Source organism: Bactrocera oleae, chromosome 6 (genome assembly GCF_042242935.1).
Source record: "Bactrocera oleae isolate idBacOlea1 chromosome 6, idBacOlea1, whole genome shotgun sequence".
NCBI lineage: Eukaryota > Metazoa > Arthropoda > Insecta > Diptera > Tephritidae > Bactrocera > Bactrocera oleae.
This window is the reverse complement of record NC_091540.1, coordinates 13,256,018-13,278,090: the sequence shown is the minus strand read 5'-3', so window position 1 is coordinate 13,278,090 and position 22,073 is coordinate 13,256,018. Positions and strand designations below refer to the sequence as shown.

The 22,073-nt window shown below is 35.5% G+C and overlaps 1 protein-coding gene across 5 annotated transcripts; it reads right to left on the bottom strand.

Annotated features, from left to right (window-relative positions):
• Positions 1-1,603: 1,603 nt before the first annotated feature.
• LOC106625954 (uncharacterized) lies at positions 1,604-22,072 on the bottom strand. 5 transcript variants are annotated; one of them, XM_036360786.2, is made up of 4 exons: positions 21,678-22,072; positions 3,327-4,963; positions 2,855-3,247; positions 1,604-2,786 (listed from the first exon to the last, which is right to left on the bottom strand). In XM_036360786.2, the coding sequence occupies exons 2-4, from the start codon at positions 4,407-4,409 to the stop codon at positions 2,193-2,195; spliced, it is 2,070 nt and encodes a 689-aa protein (XP_036216679.2). In that variant the 5' UTR covers positions 4,410-4,963; positions 21,678-22,072; the 3' UTR covers positions 1,604-2,192. The 5 variants fall into 5 exon arrangements, with proteins under 5 accessions (XP_036216679.2, XP_036216680.2, XP_036216681.2 ...); XM_036360787.2 differs by lacking the exon at positions 21,678-22,072 and adding an exon at positions 21,465-21,646; XM_036360788.2 differs by lacking the exon at positions 21,678-22,072 and adding an exon at positions 14,669-14,811.
• Position 22,073: the final 1 nt, after the last annotated feature.

Sequence of the window (22,073 nt, the reverse complement as noted above, 5' to 3'; positions counted from 1 at the left end):
TACCAAAAAATTGATTTCCAATAAATTATGTACTCACACACACACACATAAGTTTTATTTTAAAGATTTGCGAAGAGCCCAATTGAAATACGAGAAAGAGAAAAAATATTTGAAAAAACGTGCCAAATAAAATGCTACGCAGAACGACCTTCGACTTAAGCCAAAGAATCACTTAACAACACAAAAGGAATTATGGTATAAGCAAAAGTTTCCTGTTTGTTTTAATACGTTCTTTTGATTGTTTCATTTGTTTTTATATGTTCTTGCCAGCATGCGCTAATAATCACTTCAGCGAAAATGGAAAAGGGTAACTTCGGACGCAACATTTTTTGTAATTTATTTTGCGCTGATTTATGACCTCAGGCGAACTTGAAGTGAATTATGATATCAGCGCAAAGGTATCATAAATTCTGCACACATAGTAATTAGAATCGAAGAAACGCTGCAAGCAGTTATAAGTGCTCTTTCACATTTTTTATTATTTTTTATTGAACTTGATTTCGTTTTTTCGCTTTTATATGCATTTCTTAATTATAACAGATTTTATATATTTTGAAATGTCCATAAATAGCAGTTGTGAAACTTGTGAAGGACGTACAAAGAATGTGAAAATATGGCAACACTACTTTTGCGCATATGTGGAATGATACATATGTGTGCATATATTATATATACGAGTACATACGTATGTATGAAAGACGACTTACCTTTATGCGAAAAGAACTTCAAGGTAGTTTTCCAAATTTTGTTCAAACTTCGTTATTAGCTTTATATGCGTACTCACACACGCACCTGACTTCATTAACACCATTTTCAGCTACACATATAATATGTACATAGCCTGGCGCACTCAGCAACCGCATTTCTTCACTTCTCAATAAACATTAAATTTACAATGTAAAACCATCACTACACACAACTTTATTTCCCCACACTTTTATTTCGGCTTTATTTAATTAAATTTCTACACTTTAAATTTTTAACGCAAATTTGCACTTTGTTTTTAATTTTCATATTCGCGGAAACTGACAATTGCTACAGATGGCGGCGGAAGTTTGACAACACAGTGTTGTATTTCTCTTGCATGTTGTTTTTTAGTTTGCGTATCACCCTGTGGCAAATGTGCGAAGCTGTGCGGAGTGCACATAACTAAAGCGTACACAAACACTTAAAGATTTTCTTTATTATTATTGTTTATGTCCGTTTTATACTTCTTTGTGTAATTTTAATTATATTTTATTGCCGTCAAGCAAAAGCAAAAGAAATTTTTAACAATCTAAACAAATAATGTGTAGTACAACCCTGAGTGGTGTGAAACTTCCGCCATTGTTGTGGCCAGCTGTGAGTTGACGTTTCAATTTAAGTAGCGAATTCGAATTTTGCTGTGTAGTGTTTCGTTAACAATTAGTTTATTTTAAAATTTTGAATAAAGTTCTAAATTAAGCCGGTAAATGTTTACATATGCAGAATAATTTGATTTTCTAATATGTTCGTTATATTATTCTGCGCTATGTTAATACAATTCTACCAAAGTCTTCGTTCCTTTTATATTTTCGCCTAAAATAGCTAATTCACAACTTCCTGAACTAAGTAAAAAGACTAATTTTCCACTTAATGTGAACTTTGGCTTCATGTTTTATTATTTCACGATTTATGCAAGAAATATTTTGATTACAAATTTATAATGCAATAGTCTAAAACTACATATGGCAAGAGTTGTTAGCATAACATAAATTTAAATTTATTGAAAACTATGCGGATATGACTAGCTGATTTTCTGTGGAAAAAATCAAGCACAGGAGCTAGACAATATTTGATAGGACTTCAATAAAAATATAAACAAAGAAAAAAGAAAAAGTGAATAATTCGTATTCAGTTAATAAGTGATTGATAGTAAATGCTTTGGTGGTGAGATAACTTAAAAAGAACTTAAATTATTGCTTATTAAAGCAAGCTTTTGGCAAAAATATCTTTGGATTGCTTTTTTGGTGTTATTCGGAAAGAAAAGTGCAAAGGATAGAAAATATTACTAAAAACTAAAAAATTCATGTGAGAAACTAAAATGCAGTCAATTCTAGCTTAAATATTGACTTGCAAAGCACTGACAGATAATGCTAAATGTTATGGCACGTTCTAAAGCGATAAATAATTATAAAAAAAAATCAGCCATTGATACTCGCTACGCTGCACTATCACTTGTGCTTCATATACATGGTGACTATTTTGTCCAATATGTTCTCTACGGACTGTTGCTCCTGCCGAAATGTCTCCATTGCCTTTGCCGGCACAATCCAATTGAGAAATTCTTCAACATTTTGGCGCATACGTGCGATAGCCGAAAGTGACTGATCCTCACACGCTTTGCGATTGGCAAGCTTTAGTGAAGCGACGATAACATTATCGATCAGCCGCTTCTCGTAGCCTAATTTCTGCAGCTTTTGCTGCGATGAGATTTTCTTCAGCAGTAATGCCATAAGGAAGCGTAGGTGTGACAGTGTCTGCGAGTCATTATTTTTGACATTCTCCTCCTCTACATCAACATTGCAGCTGTCACATTGTTGCATATGCGATTGGAGTTCCGCTTTGATTTTAAAGAACTGGTGGCAGCCTTCGCACATATATGGATTGATTTGGTTGTGGATTTTCTTCATATGTGTCTTGAGGTGAGCTAATTGCGAGAACGCGACCACGTCCGTACAAATCAAGCATTGAAACGGTTTCTCGCCCGTGTGCTTGCGTATGTGTAGCTTTAGAACACTGGAGTAGGCGTAAGTTTGCCAGCAAATCTGCAAATGGAAAATATACAATAAATTAATCAAATTTAATGTTGTCAAATTAATGCTATTGAACTCACCCTACACTGATACGGGCGCTCACCAGTGTGCATACGCATGTGCACATTGTACTGTGACTTCTGCATGAAATATGACTTGCATACCTCGCAGACATGTGTCTTCACATTTGTATGGGTCTTCATGTGCTTGGCCAGTGCATCATCTTCGATGGTCTCCTTGCAGATGTCGCAGTCGAACTGGCCCAACTTATAGTGTAGTTTGTTTATGTGCGCCTTGAGCACTGGCTCGTTTGGAAAGTGTTCCTTACAGATCTCACAATAGTGATCGGGTCCATTTTCATGGCGGTCCATATGTGCACGCAAGTTGGAGGGCGTGGAGAAAGCGGTCGAGCACTTCTCACATATATACTGTTTGATGCTGCTCTTGTGATGGCTAATGACGTGCTGCTTCAACTAGAGATAAAAAGGAAAGAAATAAAATAAGTAAATTTGAATTGTCTGAAAATTGGTCCAGCCTAGCATAGGCACTTACATGACCACCGCGTGCAAAGCGTTTATCACACTCTGGACAAGCGTACGGTTTTTCGCCCGAGTGTAGCCGCATATGCAGCCGCAAACGCTCCTTCACCGCAAACATTTTCGGGCATTGCTCGCAAGCGTACTGACGTTGATTTGTGTGCGCGCAGTTGATGTGATTTCTGAGGTTGACCGCCTGTCGGTAGCAGTTGCCACATTGCTCGCACTTATATGGGCGCTCGTCCGAATGGATTAGCATGTGACGACGCAGATCATTATTGCCACGAAATTGCTTCGAACAAATGTGGCAAACGTGCAACTTACGCATGAACACTTTACCCGAGCGCTTATTCGCTGCCGGTGTCAGCGTCGACTCCGAAACAGAGACTGTATCGGCAAGCGAATTTGTACAGTCATTTGTTGAGTGGATTAGTTCCGACAAATCGGCTGCCGATTGTGTAATGTCTGTCTCAGAAAAAGCCGAATCAGCTAATGAAATGGAGTTTTCAGAAACTGTCGTCAGAACAATAACGGATTTTTCTGCTGCATCCATGTAATTAATCGTGTCGCTCGTGGCAACAGCAGCTGGTATTACAATAAAGGCTGCATTGACAGCCTCAGCGGCTGCGGCTGCGGCTGTTTGTGCTACATTAGTTAAATCGGCTGCTTCTGGTATCTGCTTAACTGTGTATTTCTCTGTATTTGAAGACTCAGCGGCATCACCTATTTCGCCCGCTGCAGTAGCGAATGACTCTTCTGCCTGCACCAATTGCATTTCGGCGGCTTGTAATTTTTCTTGTGCCGGCGCTGAATTACTTGCGCTAACTGTGAAATCTGTTGCATAGCTAGTTTTTTGTTTCTTTGACACTGGCGTAGCTGTGGTCGGCACATCTTTGCTCTTTCGTCCTCTTTTCGTTGCTTTTGCGCCGCTAACGCGCCGACGTACTTGCTTTTTCTTAGACGCGGCATGCGCGTACTGCTGCTCCTCGCCATCGCCGAGCTCTGTGCGCGCGGCGGGTGGCGACGAGAGTGATACACCGCTGTCGGTAAGTACGAATGCACCATCTTCTTTGGACAACGAGCGGCGACTGCGCACCATTTTTTTTTATTTTTGATTTTTGAGAGAATTTAGAATTTTAGCAAAATTAATTTGTTTTTATATTTTTCTTTTTATAGTTGATTAAAGCACCGTCACCGTCACCATGAGCATATGCTATAGTGTTTATAAGCTAATTCTTAGTGAAGCAATATATTTAGGGATTTACTATAATTATGCATTGGGTTAAAACTTGTCAAGCGCTAGCGCTGTAGACATACACCGCTCCGTCACTGTAGATTTTTGTTAGTTAATTATTTTAAATATTTGTTTTAATTTTGATTTAATGTTCACTTGTGTTCAGACTTAAATATTTCAAAACCAACACCAAATATAATGTTTATGCTTTTTTCATGCCTTTCAATATATATAAGTTTATACACGTAGTTGCTTAGTTGCGCGCGACAATTGAATGGCGCTACTGTTCTGTGAAAACTTTTTTGCGGGCAATTTAATTTTCATTACGCTATATAGAGGGTGTTTTGGTGATTAGAGTTCTTTTTTATAATTTTTTGTACATTTTTGTTTTTGGTTTGCTTTAGAGCGGTACGAAAATGCTGCAAAAAGAGAGCAAGAGAGAAAGAGAGAAAGAAAGAAAAAACATTGTAATTTAAGCTTTTAAATATGTATATATGTACATATATATAAACTGTGATATGAATAAGTGGATGTGCATGACAAACAGCGGGGCGGCGCACAATAAACAGGCGACTAACTACCGCTTCGAATTGATATTGAAATCAGAACAAAAACTCAAGTTTTTTTGTCGGTCGCCTGTGACGCTGAATTAATTTGTGCACATTACAATTTGTAGTGGAGCACAGCAAAGCCGCGGTAACAACAACAATAACAACAACAACGGCGACAATAACAACAACAATAACAGCACCGAGCCTGACCACACCAAACCATGCGCCCGATAATGATGAGTGAACACTCAGCGGAATGATGAACTGAACTCAACTGAACTGAAAACAACTGAATTGCTGAATTATACAATACGCTTATGCACGTATGTATTTATTTGTCTGTATGTCTGCATGTGCATACATTTCGTTGCGCTGTTAGGTGAGGCGACAGTGTTGGATTGATATGAATTGAAAAGCGAGAGTGCGACGCGGCGCGGCGCGGCGAAATGCATCAAAACAGCAACAACAATACAAAGTAAAGCAAAAACAAAACAAAAAATAAATAAATACAGCAATAACAAAAACGTAGAACACAAACAAAACATTAATAATAATTAAAGCACAAAGCAGCTGTGTCAACAGTTGAAACATTTCGTTGTGCTGACGTTGAACTTTAAAACTTCTGTTCTACGAAAAACTAAATTAAAAACTCAACTGAATAAAGAAATTCTAAAAAAAAAAAAATAGGCAAATCAGACCACATGCGGCAACACATTTCCAGCTAATAAAAAATGTACACACATACACACACATATTTATACATATATATATATATAAACACAAAGCAAACTGCAGCACAGATGCCGTTGATAAGCGTAGCTGGCGAGCGCATGCATTTGAAGTTCGTTCTCGAAGTCTTTTGTTTGCAGTTAGCAAACGAGCGGAGACTTTACGCTGACAAACGAACGCATTGAAGCGTATAACTAAACAAGTTGTGTACATTTCCAGACAATTTACAAAACAATTAAGCAAATATTGACACTTAGGATAACACTACTTGTAAATAACTGCAACTATGAAGTAATCAAATAAATATGAGTGTGTTTATGTGTATGTGTGTGTGTGTGTACTGTGAAAAGCTAAAGTATGTGACACAACTGATAAGGAAAAATGTTAAGCAAACGTCGGCTGACTGATAGCGTGCGAGCGCTACAACACACGTACAATTAGAGAAACAGATAATGCAGACGATATCAGAATGAGAGCGTAAACAACACACACACACTTAAAAGCATACAATATAGTAATACATATTGTATCTACTGTATGTGTAGCAGACTCAAGCTGAGTAGCAGCCCAATGAAGACCTGCTATGCTCACCCAGATACTATAAATGCGCACGTTTATGTATGTATGTATGTATGTACAAGTATGTGTGCGTGCGCGATAAGATAAGGCGCACAAGTCAAGCACAGCAACGACACAGTTATGCAAGCATTATCAGTGTGATTTTACGGTAGAATTTTATAGAAAAAACTTGATAAAGGCAATAAAGCAAGTTCGAAACTCATTAAAGTAACACGGCTTCAAAAAACAAAAAAAATAAAACAATTTTTTATTGTCTTATTTAATGCTATAACATCTCTTGAATATTATGCTAAATTCTCAAGTTGTTACCAGTAATAGTTTTGGAGATGCCGCTTTGAAAAGTTGCGCGCTCGAGGTCAGCTATATACGCGCTTCAAATCACTTAAAACTTTAAACGGGTTTTTCTCGAAACTGAATTTTCGAAGTCGGTTGTCAAGATTTCTCACGAACTACACAACCGATCTTAATGAAATTTTACACAGGTCTGTGAGATATAATTTACGAGGTCTTGCCGCGGAGAATTATTTTTTTTTTAATTACAAATATTTAAAAAACAAAAAACGTCGAGAAATGTTCACCAAAATTTGCATGTTTTTGTAAAAACGTCTGCCAAAAATACAATTTTCACTTTATTCGTTTTTTCTCCATTCTAATACCTAGTTATTAGTCTTAGTTCAAACAGGTATTATTTTCTTTTTACTTTTGATGATTTTCTGAGGGACTGCCGGAAATGACGAACGCCGAAGAAATACAAAAACTAAAGAAACAAGTAAGGAAGGGCTAAGTTCGGATGTAACCAAACATTTTATACTCTCGCAAAGTCAAATGGTATACTCGTTTGAGATTTCTTTGTGGATTGACTGATATTTTCGGTAGAAGGTCAACTATAGGCAATGGGGTCCATATATTTAGTACTTAGGGGTTTGAACAGTTTTGGTTCGATTTAGACAATTTTTGGCCGCAAGGTGGCATACTTTAATTGCATTATTCACGCAAAGTTTTACCCCGATATAATCATTGTTGCTTGATTTGCACAGTGGAAAGTGAAAGAATCAGATGGAATTTAAAATGGTGTTATATGGAAAGTAGGCGTGGTTGTAGTCCGATTTCGCCCATTTTTGCACTGTGACATAGAAACATGAAAAGAACGTTATGCACCGAATTTGGTTGAAATCGGTTAAGCAGATCTCAAGATATGGGTTTTCACCTAAAAGTGGGCTGTGCCACGCCCACTGACTAATACCATCTCAGAGATAAAATTTAATGTCTCTGGCGTGTTTAGTGCTTGATTTATCGCGCTTTTAGTAGTTTTCAACAGTACCGTTATATGGGGAATGGGCGGAGTTGCCACCCAATTTCAACTATTTTCACACCGTCAATAGAAGTGCTAAAAACATTTGCTTCTAGTGAATTTTGTTATTATAGCATTAGCGGTTTAGGAGATATGCACATTAAACCTATTAGAGGCGGGACCACGCCCACTTTTTAAAAAAAAGTTTTAACTGCAGATACCCCTCCCTAATGTGATCCTGTGTACCAAATAACAGTCTTGTATCTTATTGCGGAGCTTAGTTATGGCAAGTTATTTGTTTTTGACTAATGGCGTTTTGTGGGCAAGGCAGTGGTCCGATTACGCCCATCTGCAATACCAACCGTCTCACGGTACCAAGAAACATGTCTACCAAGTTTCATAAAGATATCTCAATTTTTACTCAAGTTAGAGCTTGCACGGACGGACGGACGGACGGACGGACGGACAGACAGTCACCCGGATTTCAACTCGTCTCTTCATCCTGATCATTTATATATATATAACCCTATATCTAACTCGATTAGTTTTAGGTGATACAAATAACCGTTAGGTGAACAAAACTATTATACTCTGTAGCAACAGGTTGCGAGAGTATAAAAATCTAATTAACAGCTGCCAACAACACTAAGGCAGAACACTGTTCAATATACATTTTAAATACGTCAAACATTCAAACTAACCGCAAAAGTGTTAATACGTTTGTCTGAAGAGGATTTTCAACTACAGCATAAGTTTTAAACTTTAACTAGTGTAGACCCCGAAGTGGCCACACTTAAAGTTTCGATAAAGCAGAATGAACTTTAAATGCAGTTAATCGTTTGCTTTATTGGATCGACTTTTTATACCCTGAACAGGATATATTCAGTTTGCCACGAAGTTTGTAATACCCCGAAGGAAACGTCGAAGACCCTATAAAATGTATACATTAATGATCACTATAACGGAGCTGAGTTGATTTAGCGATGTCCTGCCTAACCGTCGGTCTGTATATATATGAACTAGTCCCTCAGTTTTTAAGCTATCGTTCTGAAATTTTGCACCTGTCCTTTACTCACTAAAAAGCTGCTCATTTGTCGGAACGGATATCGTACCGCTATAGCTTAAAGCTAGCATACAAATTGAACGATCGAGTTCTTGTAAGGAAACTTTGTATTTCTGAAGATGGTTTTTCTTGTTTATTGTTTCTTTCACCAGATAATGTGAATAAATAGAGAAGGCGCAAGTGTTAAGAAGTATTAATGTGATATTTTCACAAGAGGGAACATCGAAAACTATAACTTCGAACCCTTAGAAATACACCACACAATGATCGAAACGGGGAAAGGCTTTAAATAGACACAAAGGATGTTCTTAAATGAATTATGCGCATGTTGATTTACATTTGCATATCACCAAAAAATTATAATTTTTGTAATTTAAAATAAGTCTTCAAATTATATAAAAGGATTTTTAACCAATAATACCCTGGAATTTTCAATAAAATAAGAAATTAATAGATAAATTCTTCAACACATTTTTGTGCGTTGCATGAATAATATCTAATAGTCAAAGGATAACAACAAAACAGTGGCTAAGCGGCCGCTTTCTCACTTTTGCGGTGGCTCAGGTCGTAAGCGTGAAGGAGTTAAGCCATTCCGAATACAAACGCTTACGTTCGGATCCTGTAAATCATAAATCAGCTTCTTTCGCGGGCTTTTCGAGTATCTCAAGCGGAGCAAATCAATTGAAGAGCAGGGTGATTCAAAAATAATAATATTTAAGAAACAATTTGTTAAACGGCAAATAAAAATTAAGAATTTAATCAAAATTTAGTTAATAAAAATAAATTAGTCAATATTCGGAGACATAATATTAGTAATATTATTATTATTTTGGTAAATAGCTACCCCACCTTTGGGAACAGTATCTCGTTTGAATTGAACAATACAATTGGAATTACGTATTTCAATCGGATTATTATTGGTAATAAATTTCCACTTATCTTGGCTGACGATTTCAACATCAACTTCGCTAATAAAAAATTATAGCAGTTGACAGCTTTTCTTTCGGAAAAATTGGAATTAAAAATGAATAATGTTACACAAGAATTCAAACAAAATATGATTTGACACGGTATTTTTCAGATATTTAGAGAATATCAAGTGACGAACTTATGTTTCTTATTTAAGTTACCATAAGCCCATAGTTTCAAGGCAAAAAAATCTTGAACATGTTTTGTAAGATAATAAAAATATGTTAAACAATATTAACTTCTCATTTATTTAATAAAAGAAAAACAATGTGTTTTCTTATCGAACACTCAAAAAGTGTAACTTGAATTAATATCAAAGAAAAAAAAATACTGCACGATAAATAAATAAATAATTATAATTGCATAAGTTGATAAAAAAATGCTATGCAATAGCTTTACCGCGGCAGTCTCCGAGTGCCACACGTTTTTTTGTTTATTTTATTTTATTATTTGACATTTTAGCTGATCTCAATTCAGTTACTTAAATAGCATATTTTACTCAATGGAATAATTAGAATATTTCCGGAAAATATGTTCATATGATTATGTTTATTGGAAATTCCCTTATTTATGCGTATTTACACAAATGTGACAATCCCGCATCCATTCTTAAATACACGTGCGCTGATGCTTGCTACTTCTTACCCCGCACAAATACTGACTTTTGTGTACACTTTTTGCTTTTTGCGAGAAGGAAGTTGAACGATCGCAGACAAGGAGGGATCAGGGGCGCACTGCCACATAATATTTCAAAGATTTACCTATTAGTCGAATTTATTTTAAAACCAATAAAAAAGTATGAATTGATGGGTATTTATATTTTGTAGTATATTATTATTATATTTCGAAAATAAGTCATTTATGCATCAGTATTTTTCAATACCAATTAAGCAACATAATAATATATTATGAGCCCTCAGTTGAAACGCCTCTGTGTATGGTGGCAAGCCAACAAAATAACGTCGAATTCACGTGGACAAAACAAACAACCAAAAAACCCGTTGTTAAAAAAAAAACCAAATGACAACTTTGTCGAGAAACATAAATATTTACATACAGACATATGAGCTCGCATACACATTGACATCAAATTGTGCGAATGGTCGCGAAGTTGACAAAATTTGTTTCAATCGAGAATTTTGCGACAATGTCGGTTGGCTATGTTGTCACTTTTGCCTTTTTGCAGTGCTTTGGCATTGAAAATTAACTTATGCTCTTTTGTGCTACTGCGATTTTCGATTTTGCTGCATTTTCATGCCATTGAATTTAGATAAAATGGGCTAAATCGAAAATCAATAAAATTTTGATATTAAGTGAACATGCTTAAGCACCATAGCAAGTGTGCCTAGAACTAATTGAACTAATAAGGGATTTCATATAAATGGCAATTTTATAACATAATGTCATATACATATAATGAGTAATATGAAGTAAATTAAAAAAATAGTGCAAGTCGCCATGTTGTCAATTCTCCTTTCTTAAGGGAACATCAGACAAATTCCTCAATTTCTGATTTTTAGCATCGTGCTAAAGCGAGGGGAGTGTGGTACTACTTGTATAGCACAGCTGAGCAAATTTACATCAAATACTTTGCCCGAGTTCACATCCTAGCAAAGATGTAGTTTTATTCCTTTTTTAATATTTAAAAACCTTTTTTATTGAATTTATTTTAATTTTATTTTTTTCCTCATTATATAAATATTCTTCGTAAGCTATTAATTCTTTTTTTAATTCTAATTTTCCTTAATACGCATGCCAAAAAACATCTGCGCACACATACATTTGCCGTTCCTATATAAGGTGGTGAAAATTTGCTTGGTACTTTCTTAGAGTGGTGTAGTTTATTGAGTTCGCTTACAAAGAGGAGAAGATTCCTTTTTGACGTTAATAATTTACATTTCAGCACAGCTTACATTTGCGCCTTCTCTATTTATTAACATTCTGTGACATTGTCGATTCAAACGAATTTTGTCAACTTCGCGACGATTCGAGCTCGTATGTATGTATGTTTGTTGACAAAGTTGTCATTTGGTTTTTTTCCAACGTTTTGTCAGAACTAAATTTTTTGCTTCGCCCCGTCTCCGCGCAAACTCGCCGTTACTTCCATGGCGTGCCACCATGGACAGAGGCGTTTCAACGGAGAACTTCATCATATTATTATATTGATTCATTTGTATTGAAAAATACTGATGCCTTAGGACTTATTTACGTAATATAATACTTACGTAAAAATATAAATACACATATTATACTTAAAATCGTTTTTAAAATAAATTCGATTAATTAATAAATCTCTGAAATAATTATGTGGCAGTGCGCCCCTGATCCCTCCTTGCCTGCGAAGGTTCAACTTGCTTCTCGCAAAAAGCAAAAAGTGTACACCAAAGTCAGTATTTGTGCGGGGTAAAAAGTAGCAAGCATGAGCGCACGTGTTTTTAAGAATGGATGCGTGATTGTCACATTTGTGTAAATACGCATAATAAGGGAATTTCCAATAAACATAATCATATGAACATATTTTCCGGAAATATTCTAATTATTCCATTGAGAAAAATATGCTATTTAAGTAACTGAATTGAGATCAGCTAAAATGTCAAATAATAAAATAAAATAAAAATAAAAATTAAGATTTATTATTTTTAGTATTCGACGCTTACGTTGTATTTTTAATCGCTTAATCGGTTTAGAAATTTAAAAAAATCAATTTTTTTGTTTTTACATATTATTATAGTATGACCCTTTAAGAATATGTCCCTAAAAAGATTTTTTCAAATTTGAATTATTTTCGGAGTTACAGCTTATTTTGTGATGCGCTGACAAAGTGGACTGGCAGCTCGGCGCGAGCTTTAAAGTCATTTTTCTCTTAACTACTTTTTTAAAAACGGTGTGTATGATATCACAAGTTCTATTCAAACGATTTACTTGAAATTTTATATAGAACATCTTTAAACATTATATTATACTATCGCACTACGAGAGGGAATTTTTTTTATATATATTTTAACAATTCCGAACGGCAAAAAAGCAGGAAAATAGGGAAACATACATATGTTTCAAACAGCCGCCGTCTAGTGAAAAATATTTGTTTTCCAAAATCCTCTCGTAGTGCTATAACTACATCCTTCCTTTTAAAAGATCACTCAACAATTTCCATGTCGAGTTACTGGGAGTCCTGACATCCTGCACACCAGGACGCGCTATTTTTTTAGCAGTCCCCACATTGCCGGCCTGGAATTTTTGGATTTTTTTTTATTTGATATTGTTCATGCAACGCACAAAAATTTGTTGAAGAATTTATCTATTAATTACTTATTTTATTGTAAATTCTAGAGTATTATTGGTTAAAAATCCTCTTATAAATATAATTTGAAGACTTATTTTAAATTAAAAAAATTATAATTTTTTGGTGATATGCAAATGTAAATCAACCTCATAATTCATTTTAGAACATTCTTTGTGTCTATTTATAGCCTTTCCCCGTTTCTATCATTGTGTGGTGTCTTTCTAAAGGTTCGAAGTTATAGTTTTCGATGTTCCCTCTTGTAAAAAACTCACATTAGTATTTTATAACATTTGCGCCTTCTCAATTTATTAACATTCTGCGATAGCACATGGGCTTTAAATGACCGGGCGTCACATATAGATGGCGCTAGTTTTATTGACTTCATCTCAATTTCATTTAGTACTAACCTTCAAAAAACAGCTGTAAAAATTTCATGACATTGTTATTAAATTAGTTTGCGAGTTATTTTGCTAAGAGTGACGCTACTATCGTTATTTTAAAAACAATGGATGATAAATAATTTCGTGTTTTAATTTTAAACTGCTTCTTGGTGGGAAAAAAATAGCATTCAAGCGAAGCAATGGCTTGAGAAGTGTTATGGAGATTCAGCATCAACAGAAACCACTCGATCGTAGAGACACCAATGATGCAAAACACAGTGGACGCCCAAGTGATGCTATAACAACAGAAAACATAAAAAAAAATACACAAAATCGTTCTGAATGATCGGAAAGTGAAGCTGCGTGATATAGCTGACATCCTAAGGATTTCAAGAAAGAACGTTTTGGCTTTATATTGCATGAGCGTTTGTACATGAGAAAGCTCTGTTCCAAGTGGCTGCCGCGTTTGCTGACTGTTGCCTAAAACCAGCAACATGTTGATGATTCTGAGCAGTGTTTGGACATATTTAAACATAACAAACCGGAATTTTTATTTTTTTTTTTTTTTGCTCCCAGCGCCTATTAGTTGTTCGCAGACCTCAAAAAAATGCGCGCCGTTTAGAAATTTTGCTCGAATGAAGTGCTGATCACTGAAACTGAGACCTATTTTGAGGCAAAAGACAAATCGTTCTACAAAAGTGGTATTGAAATGTTAGAGCGGCGCTGGCATGATTGTGTTGCACTTGTTGGAGATTATATTGATGAATAAAGCCAATTTTGAACAACAAAAAATATATCGTGTTTTCTTTGTGGGGATCGGTCATGTTCAGCCCATGTGTTACATATGTCAACTGCCAATCTTTAAATTTTTTAAACGCATGAAAATTTCTTTATATTCACTTATATTCCATTTCTTTTTGACAATTATTTTGCAAGCTATTAAATTTCGGTTGAAATTTCACAAACGAAATTATTTCAGGTTCCTTGCTTTAATCTTTAGTACACACGCAAATGCACATACACAAATTTAATGACTTTCATTTTCATAACAAATTTTATGACTGAAAAGTGTTTTAGAGCTGAAATCAGCTTTAAAACGAACAAAGCAACAACTTGCTTGCTTTAGAAACAGTCGCGACCGATCAATAAAAACTCAATTTGATGTCAGCGTGCACGCTGCGACGTTTAATTTACGTTTGTCATTGCGCCTATGATATATTTGCGGTACCCCGAACTTTTGCGCGCAATTGTAACGGTAGCCAATTGCACTCTTAATTACCTGTTTGCGCACACACGAACAATTAGTCAGCCGAAAACAGCAGCTGAAATCGATACCGGAACGAGCTAATAATTGTTTGCACACGCGTTTTGGCGAGCGAGATGATCAAAGGCCGAGCGCTCAAGCTTCCGAAATAAACTTAATCGTGCTGCTATCAGACGCAACATTTGTCAACTGCTGTCAAAATTACGCAAAAACCACAGAATAAGGTGAGTGACGGCTACGCGACAGCGGCAGCGAAGGCGCAGAATGTGTGTCTGTGTGTTGAGGCTTGCAGCGGGGGGGTGGGTGTCGCGTGTGGCAGCAACATACGCGTAACGATCAAACGGCTGCAGCTTATTACGTTGAAATCGCAACAACAACAACACCAAAAATAGCAACAAACGGCAGCAGCGCTAATGAATTCGAAAAAATTTTGTGAAGGAGACGAAAACCAAAAACAAAAAAATTATTGGGGGTGACAGGGGGCAAAATTTGAATTTCAACGCGCAGCAGCAAAAAACAAACGGCAACTGAATTACACACGCGTATACATACAAACGGAGAATCGGCGACGAATTTTGATTTAGAATATTTAACGCAGCGCACAAAAACAAAATTAAATGAATTACAAAACAGCGAACGAACGAACGGCGCGCGAAAACCAACTGAAATGGAATGAGTGGAAAACAGATTTTTCAAGAACACCGAGCGCTACGCCGACAACTCGTCGGTGCTCGAGCCGTTGAGGAAAATTTAGAGCAAAAAAAAAGCAACAAAAATATATATAAAAGTATAAATACTTGTATAACAAATGTCATAGAACGTATGACAAGAAAAAAGGAGAGCACCAATACGTGCGCAGCGCCAACAACAACAACAACAGCATTAACAAGCTCAACGCCATAATAATTTCTATGGCGTGCCGAGTGGGAATCGGAAAACATTACAAAGTCAATATATGTATATATGCATGTTTGAACATGTGAGGGTGTGTGTGCATGTGTTGAATCTCCGCTAGAAAGTCATTGTTGACGCGGCGTTGCGGGGCGGCGTAGCATTTTGCTGATAAAACCAAATTCAACGCGAAAAACAACAAAGAAACAGCATTGTGAAGTTAAAATGAAAAAAATATGGATAGCGGCGAAATGTAATCCATGCACACACACAAACACAACACAACACACGCCGCACGCATGCATTGCCCTTCATGTTGACTCGGAGTGTTTATGTAAATAGTGCTGCATATCGCTGTGGAAGCGAAGGCAATAAAGCACATCGTTTATGCATATGGCGGGCAGATGTTGCAGCGACTGCAGCAGCGTGTGGCAAAGTACACAAGAGTCGCAGCTTTAAAGAAATAATTTTCAGGCGGGTTAAATGTGTGTTTATTTCGAAAATATTCACTACAGGCATTAGTGAAGCAAAGAAATCGCTGTGCCCGGTTGCTTGCGTATGAGATCATTAACAGAAAAGCGTGCAATAATTCACTAAAAACTATTTTTTTTTTAATATTAAATAATTATATAAAACAACACACTGTAAACTCGTTAAAGCCGTCAGAATTGCTGCTGCGGGTGTTGAAATTAAGCAATAATTATGAAAACAACAACACTGTAGTAGTTGCCACTCAACAAGAGCAATGTTTGCAGCAATTATGAGACGCGTTGCTGCAACGCATCATCGGCTTAGCGCGTAATGCTGCAAACAGTCACCGACATTCCGCCCTTTCGTACTTACCGCCCATATGAAGGATGACATGATACGAGACTCTCACAGTTTTCCTCATTTTTTTCTCATTCTCTTTCGCTGATTATGAAGATTAGTGAATTTTGAGCAGCTGATATCAAAAGAGGCGAGTTGCCAGAAATAAATCCGCTAACAAAAGCAGTGCGAAACGAAATTTCAAGCAACGACACATATACTTTTGAATAACGTGCAACTAAAGTTTGTTTACTATTCTTTGTTATAAATTCGAAATAGTTGCATTTTAAACGTTTATCATAAAATTGTGATATATTATTATGAGTTGTATTGTTTCTTTGATATAGTTTTTTTTATTTATGTCTTAGTTTATTATGTTATATGATTTTTAAAAGTTTTACAATATGTTTACGCGTATTTAGGGCTGTATATGCGTGATATAGGTCTACTCCTGAACCGAGTACCTTAAAATAATAATATCGAAATGCAAAATACCCAAAAGTTATTTTTAAAATACCCTAACCATTTTCTTTCGACAGTGGCATGATTGACAAATTTTATAAAAAATGTGGGTTTTGACAGCTCTCTCTCTCGCATCAAAGAGTTTCGTATCATGTCAGCTATGCCCATATGAAACAAAATTTGTCAACATTTATGCCTGTAGTGGCAACGTAGAAATCAGAAATTTTCTTTTGTTTTCATTTCACCAATGTTGCCATTGTTCTATTTGTATACACGATATGTCACACATTTAGTTTTTATATATTATAATTTTTAATAATGTAAAAGCTCAAAACTAAAATCCAGCTATTAAAAGTAGTCTACCTATTTATAAATAAATATTATATATTCGACTGTGATGTTGAGTTAGTTTAAGAATATTTCAAATATATTCAAGTTTAGTATTTAATTATTACAAAATATCGAAACTCTGGCAACCATGCGTTGCAAGACAGCAACCAGCTGACTCGTTTCTACGGAAAAAATCCAATTTTCGCGGTTATCCTACCGTAAGATCTATAGAAGCAGACGGTAGAAGCGGTGCTGAGTGTTCATTTACATTGCGCTCTCATAAGATAGGTCGTATCAGCTGATTCGGTCTACGGTTTTGCGTCGGTGACTGTTTCCAGCATAAAGCAGCCTGCTGGAAACCGGAGGCAGCTGTGAACCACGCTGAGCGACAAACAAAATTTCATTTTGACATTACTGCAATAAGTGAGCATGTGGCGCAGAGCTGTATATGCATGTACATACGTATGTATGCATGTAAATTGACCTCTGTCGATCTACCCCATATACAACAAATCAATGAAGCGTCAAACCATCTCATATCGCAGCGCACTAGTCAAAAGTGTTCTTAGAAGCCACTCCGATTGCCAAACTACAATTAAACTGCACACATGTACATACATATGTATGTTTGTGTTGGTGACTTCGAATTGGTGCATTTGCTCGCTTCATTGGCACCTCACCCAGTTAAGCTGCCACTTCGTTGCGGTAATTTACGGGAAACGCGCGCAAATGTGTGCATTAACATTTCGCTCGGTCGTCCGTCTACAATAAACAGCTGGCCTTACTTCGTTGCTTGACGGGAATTGTTTACGTCTGCTCACACCGCGCACCCATGCCCGCAAGCGCCGAGCGCGCTCACATACCGAAAGCGAAGCAAACATTTATGGGTATGCATTCGCCAAAGCCAAATGCTTCATTGTAGAGGTTTGCCCTCTTGCATGGGCGGCTATAAATGGTCGCGAACGGAAAATGCGCTGATGGGGTGAAATGCAAGCGGTGAAATATGAAACACTCGCGTTTTTACGACGTCTTGTGCCACTGAACTTTGTGAATTGTGTTCGGCTACTGTTTTGTAGCTTCTTTGAAACATTTTAGAATTACGCTGAAAATGTTCTTTTTTAACACGCCTGCATTTGACCTCACCTTCTGTATTGTACAAGCACTTGCAGGCGTTTTTAAAATTGATAACCTTTAGTCCGATGATTTTAAGTGCTAGAAGATGAAACTAGTTCCCCAATTTAAGGGATATCAGGGTAATTGGGTTCAAAATAGCGACGGTTCGGCAACCGTCTACAGGAAGATAAAACAAGACGAAACATTAACTTCGATTGCACCAAAACTGTAATAACCCGCAAAAATTTTTTAAATTCTTGATTTTGATCGATTGACACAGTTTGTGTGACAGCTAGATGCTATAGTGGTCCGATCTAAACAATTTCTGCAGAGATTGTTGAGTAGCCATAGACAATAATCCATGCTAAATTTCGTAAATATATCTCGTCAAATGGAAAATTTTTTTGTACAAGCGCTTGATTCCGATCGTTCATTTTGTATGACAGCTATATGCTATAGTGGTCCGATATCGGCGGTTTCAACTCCTGAGCAGCTTATTGGAGAGAAAAGCATGTGTACACAATTTCAAATAGATATCTCAAAAACTGAGGGACAAGTTTGCCTATATGCAGAGAGACGGACGGGCATAGCCAAATCGACGCAGCTCGTCATGCTGATCATTTCTATGAATATGTACAATTTATGGGGTCTTCAGCGTTTCCTTCTAGGTGCTACAAACTTCGTGGTAAACTTAATATACCCTGTTTAGCGTATAAAAAAGAAATGACAGGTCAGGAAGTGATGCAGTGCGTTTCCCCTGCTTAACATAGAACACAAGTAAACTATTCAATATAACTTCAATTACTACTTTATGTAGAACTATCGCGTTTAACCGCTTATAGAGTGCATTGCAGTACTGCCTAGCTGCTAATTGTACACTTCATTACAGCTTAATGAGCGAACGTGCTCTTTTCAAGAACATAACAAAGCGACGAAACGAATGCAAAACAAATCTACAAAGAAATGTTTTTATATTGAGAATGCAAAAAAATTTTCTGCAAATCGAGCATGAATTCCAGCTTGATTTCACTGGCGTTAGAAACTCCACTTGTAAGTTTACATGATGTTATTATTTTGGCTCGTATTCGCAAATTTGCGGAGTAATTAAAAACTTTGAAAAATCTGATGGCGACTCTATAGGTAGTTAAGGGCGGCATAGGGTTTTTAAATTTTTTTTGAAGTTTTATTTTAAATTAATTTTTTTTTCGTATTAATTTTTTTTGTAATTAATTTTTTTTTTCAAATTAATTTTTTTTTTCAAATTAATTTTTTTCAAATTTTTTTTTTTTTCAAATTAATTTTTTTTTCAAATTAATTTTTTTTTTTCAAAATAATAAATAAATAAATTTTTTGCGAAATAACGCTTTCATTTGATTAATTTATTAACACTTTTCAATTGACAGTAACAAATTAAACGGTTTTTTTTTGCAAAAAATTGCGTGTTTTCCTTCAAATGTAACAGAAAAATTTTAATTTCGAAAAAATTGCCCTAGCTTTAGCTGGGCAAAGCGTTTATCTAACGTTATAATTTTAATTTTTTGATTTCAGATGTTCCAGCACCGTGTTACGAAGGGCATCGCAATTCCAATTTTTTCCGAGACGCTCCAGTATAATTGCTGCCATTGCCATATTTTTTAATATTTCTTTACGAAAATTTAACAGAACATTTTTCAATTGTCATACTATAATTTAACACTGGTTGCTAAAAATAGGTAACTGTTAAAACATCAAAAAAATTATAAAAATTGGCCTTGTTTTGCATGAACTAAACCTAAACCTCCCTTAAGAATGATATAGATATGCATACATATATACATACATATGCATGTACAAATGTACATATATGCTAACATAAAAGTTGTTTAGGTATTATTAAACATATGGTATATTCTAATAACGGATCATTAAAAATTATTCTCTATTTCTAATGAAAAACCTCGTGAATTCACTGAATGGATGAAAGGTTTTCGAAAAATTCAATTAAATTTGCATATAAGAAATTCTAAATAATTGTAAAATCAAACTATATACATATGTATATACTTAAAATATAAGTACAAATATAAAAGCACAGGAGGCGACAGCGTTGGCTATAAAGCGAAAAATAAAATATATGTAAATTGAGTTTGTGACACAATGGCGATTGAAGTCTTTAGTTCGTTCGGCAAAGGGGTTGCATATATTATACATATATATATATTTGTATGTATGTATTTATGCTTTCGAATTTTCGATTTTTATTACCCAAAATATATGCGCATATGTAAGTGAGTTTAAAAGAGAGGTTAAGTATGTTCAAAGGTAAATGCCAGAATTTACAAATCGAAATGAAACTGAGTTATAAATGTAAATGCAAATATATTTGCGTATATATACTTATACATATGTACATATGTATGACAATTGTTGCTTTTTATCATATACTGATTTATTTTACCTTAAGTTCTAAAGTTTTCTTTATCTTTGTATTTTATGCTTACGCCTTCCCCCATATTCGCATGAAGCTTTCGTTCGTAAATACGCGGTTGAACTTATTTTTGCTGATAAGAAGCACAGTTATTACAATAGCGAAAAAGTGTGTATTTTCGTCGGCTATATACAATATTTTAACACTGAGACAGACACTTTGTGTTGTGGTGTTTATATATTCGCTTTAGCGTATGATAATTCAGCTAATGCCTAGCGTTTGTGTATCTGTGTAATATGATCTGAACGCACCCTTATTTGAGGGTTGGTTCGGTGTTGTCTGAAGCAAGGATCAAGGGCAGAGTTTGTTACACCGTTGAAGTCTTTCGATTGCTATTAGTATAAAAGAAATTTTAAGGAAAGATATTTGTACTGAAATTGGAACTGCACTCATACTAAAAATTGATTTTACAAATATCTACACATGTACAGGGATGTAAAATACCGAATTTTGCTGCATTTTTCAAAATTTGTTCGCCGCACACTTCCTTTCGTACTATAAGCAATAGATGTCGTTATCAGAACAAATTTGTAGCAAATAACTTTATGAAATTAGTATATGTATACTTAAGAATGAACCAACACCTTTGCAAAGTTTACCCCAGCACCACATAAGTTTACACATGTACACAAATGTACATATATACCTAATATCAATTCATATTAGACATATACGTATGTTGCCATCTACGATAAAACCAATTCCCACAAGCGCAATGGTTATATATCAGAAGTAACTTACCAATGGGCACATACAAATTAGCAACTTATGAGACAGCCAAAATATTGGCGCTTCACCGCGACACACAGAACAATTACATAGAATTTACCGACTCAAGTTATTTTGAGAATCTTTTTTTTATAAAAAAAACAATATGCCTTGTGCTCCATACTCAGTGAGAATACACAAAGTCGATTTTGCAAGAAAGTAATCCAATTTGTATTTGCTATTTACCATTTGGGCGACAATGCAAAACCCCACTTTGACGTGTGAATTTTTCTCGCTACCAACCGATTTCTAATAATGCTAGACCGTCACATCATCCTTATATACCATAGATCCTTCACCTTATACCACAGGTTTTCGTAATACGTTTGATATTTGCATTTAATTTTAATTTTCACGAACGATTCTTTTCACATTTTATTTCAATTAGAACTAATTAAAAGAACTTCTAGCTGACGGCGCTCCCGCATTTGACGTCGCCTGCTTTATTTGACAGCTCTTGTTATTTGAAAATGAGGATGTGTGTGCTTTCTTCTCTTACTGCAATTTTTTGTTGTTTTGCTCGCCATTTATTCCCATTGCGTTGTTGGTGTATTGTGGTTTATGAGAAATTAAAAATGAAGT

Coding starts and splice junctions, on each gene's coding strand:
- LOC106625954 (XM_036360786.2), bottom strand. CDS start 4,409: ATGGTGCGCAGTCGCCGCTCGTTGTCCAAAGAAGATGGTGCATTCGTA. Junction 3,248..3,326: donor GCTTTGCACGCGGTGGTCAT/GTAAGTGCCTAT, acceptor TTTTATCTCTAG/TTGAAGCAGCACGTCATTAG. Junction 2,787..2,854: donor AGCGCCCGTATCAGTGTAGG/GTGAGTTCAATA, acceptor TTCCATTTGCAG/ATTTGCTGGCAAACTTACGC.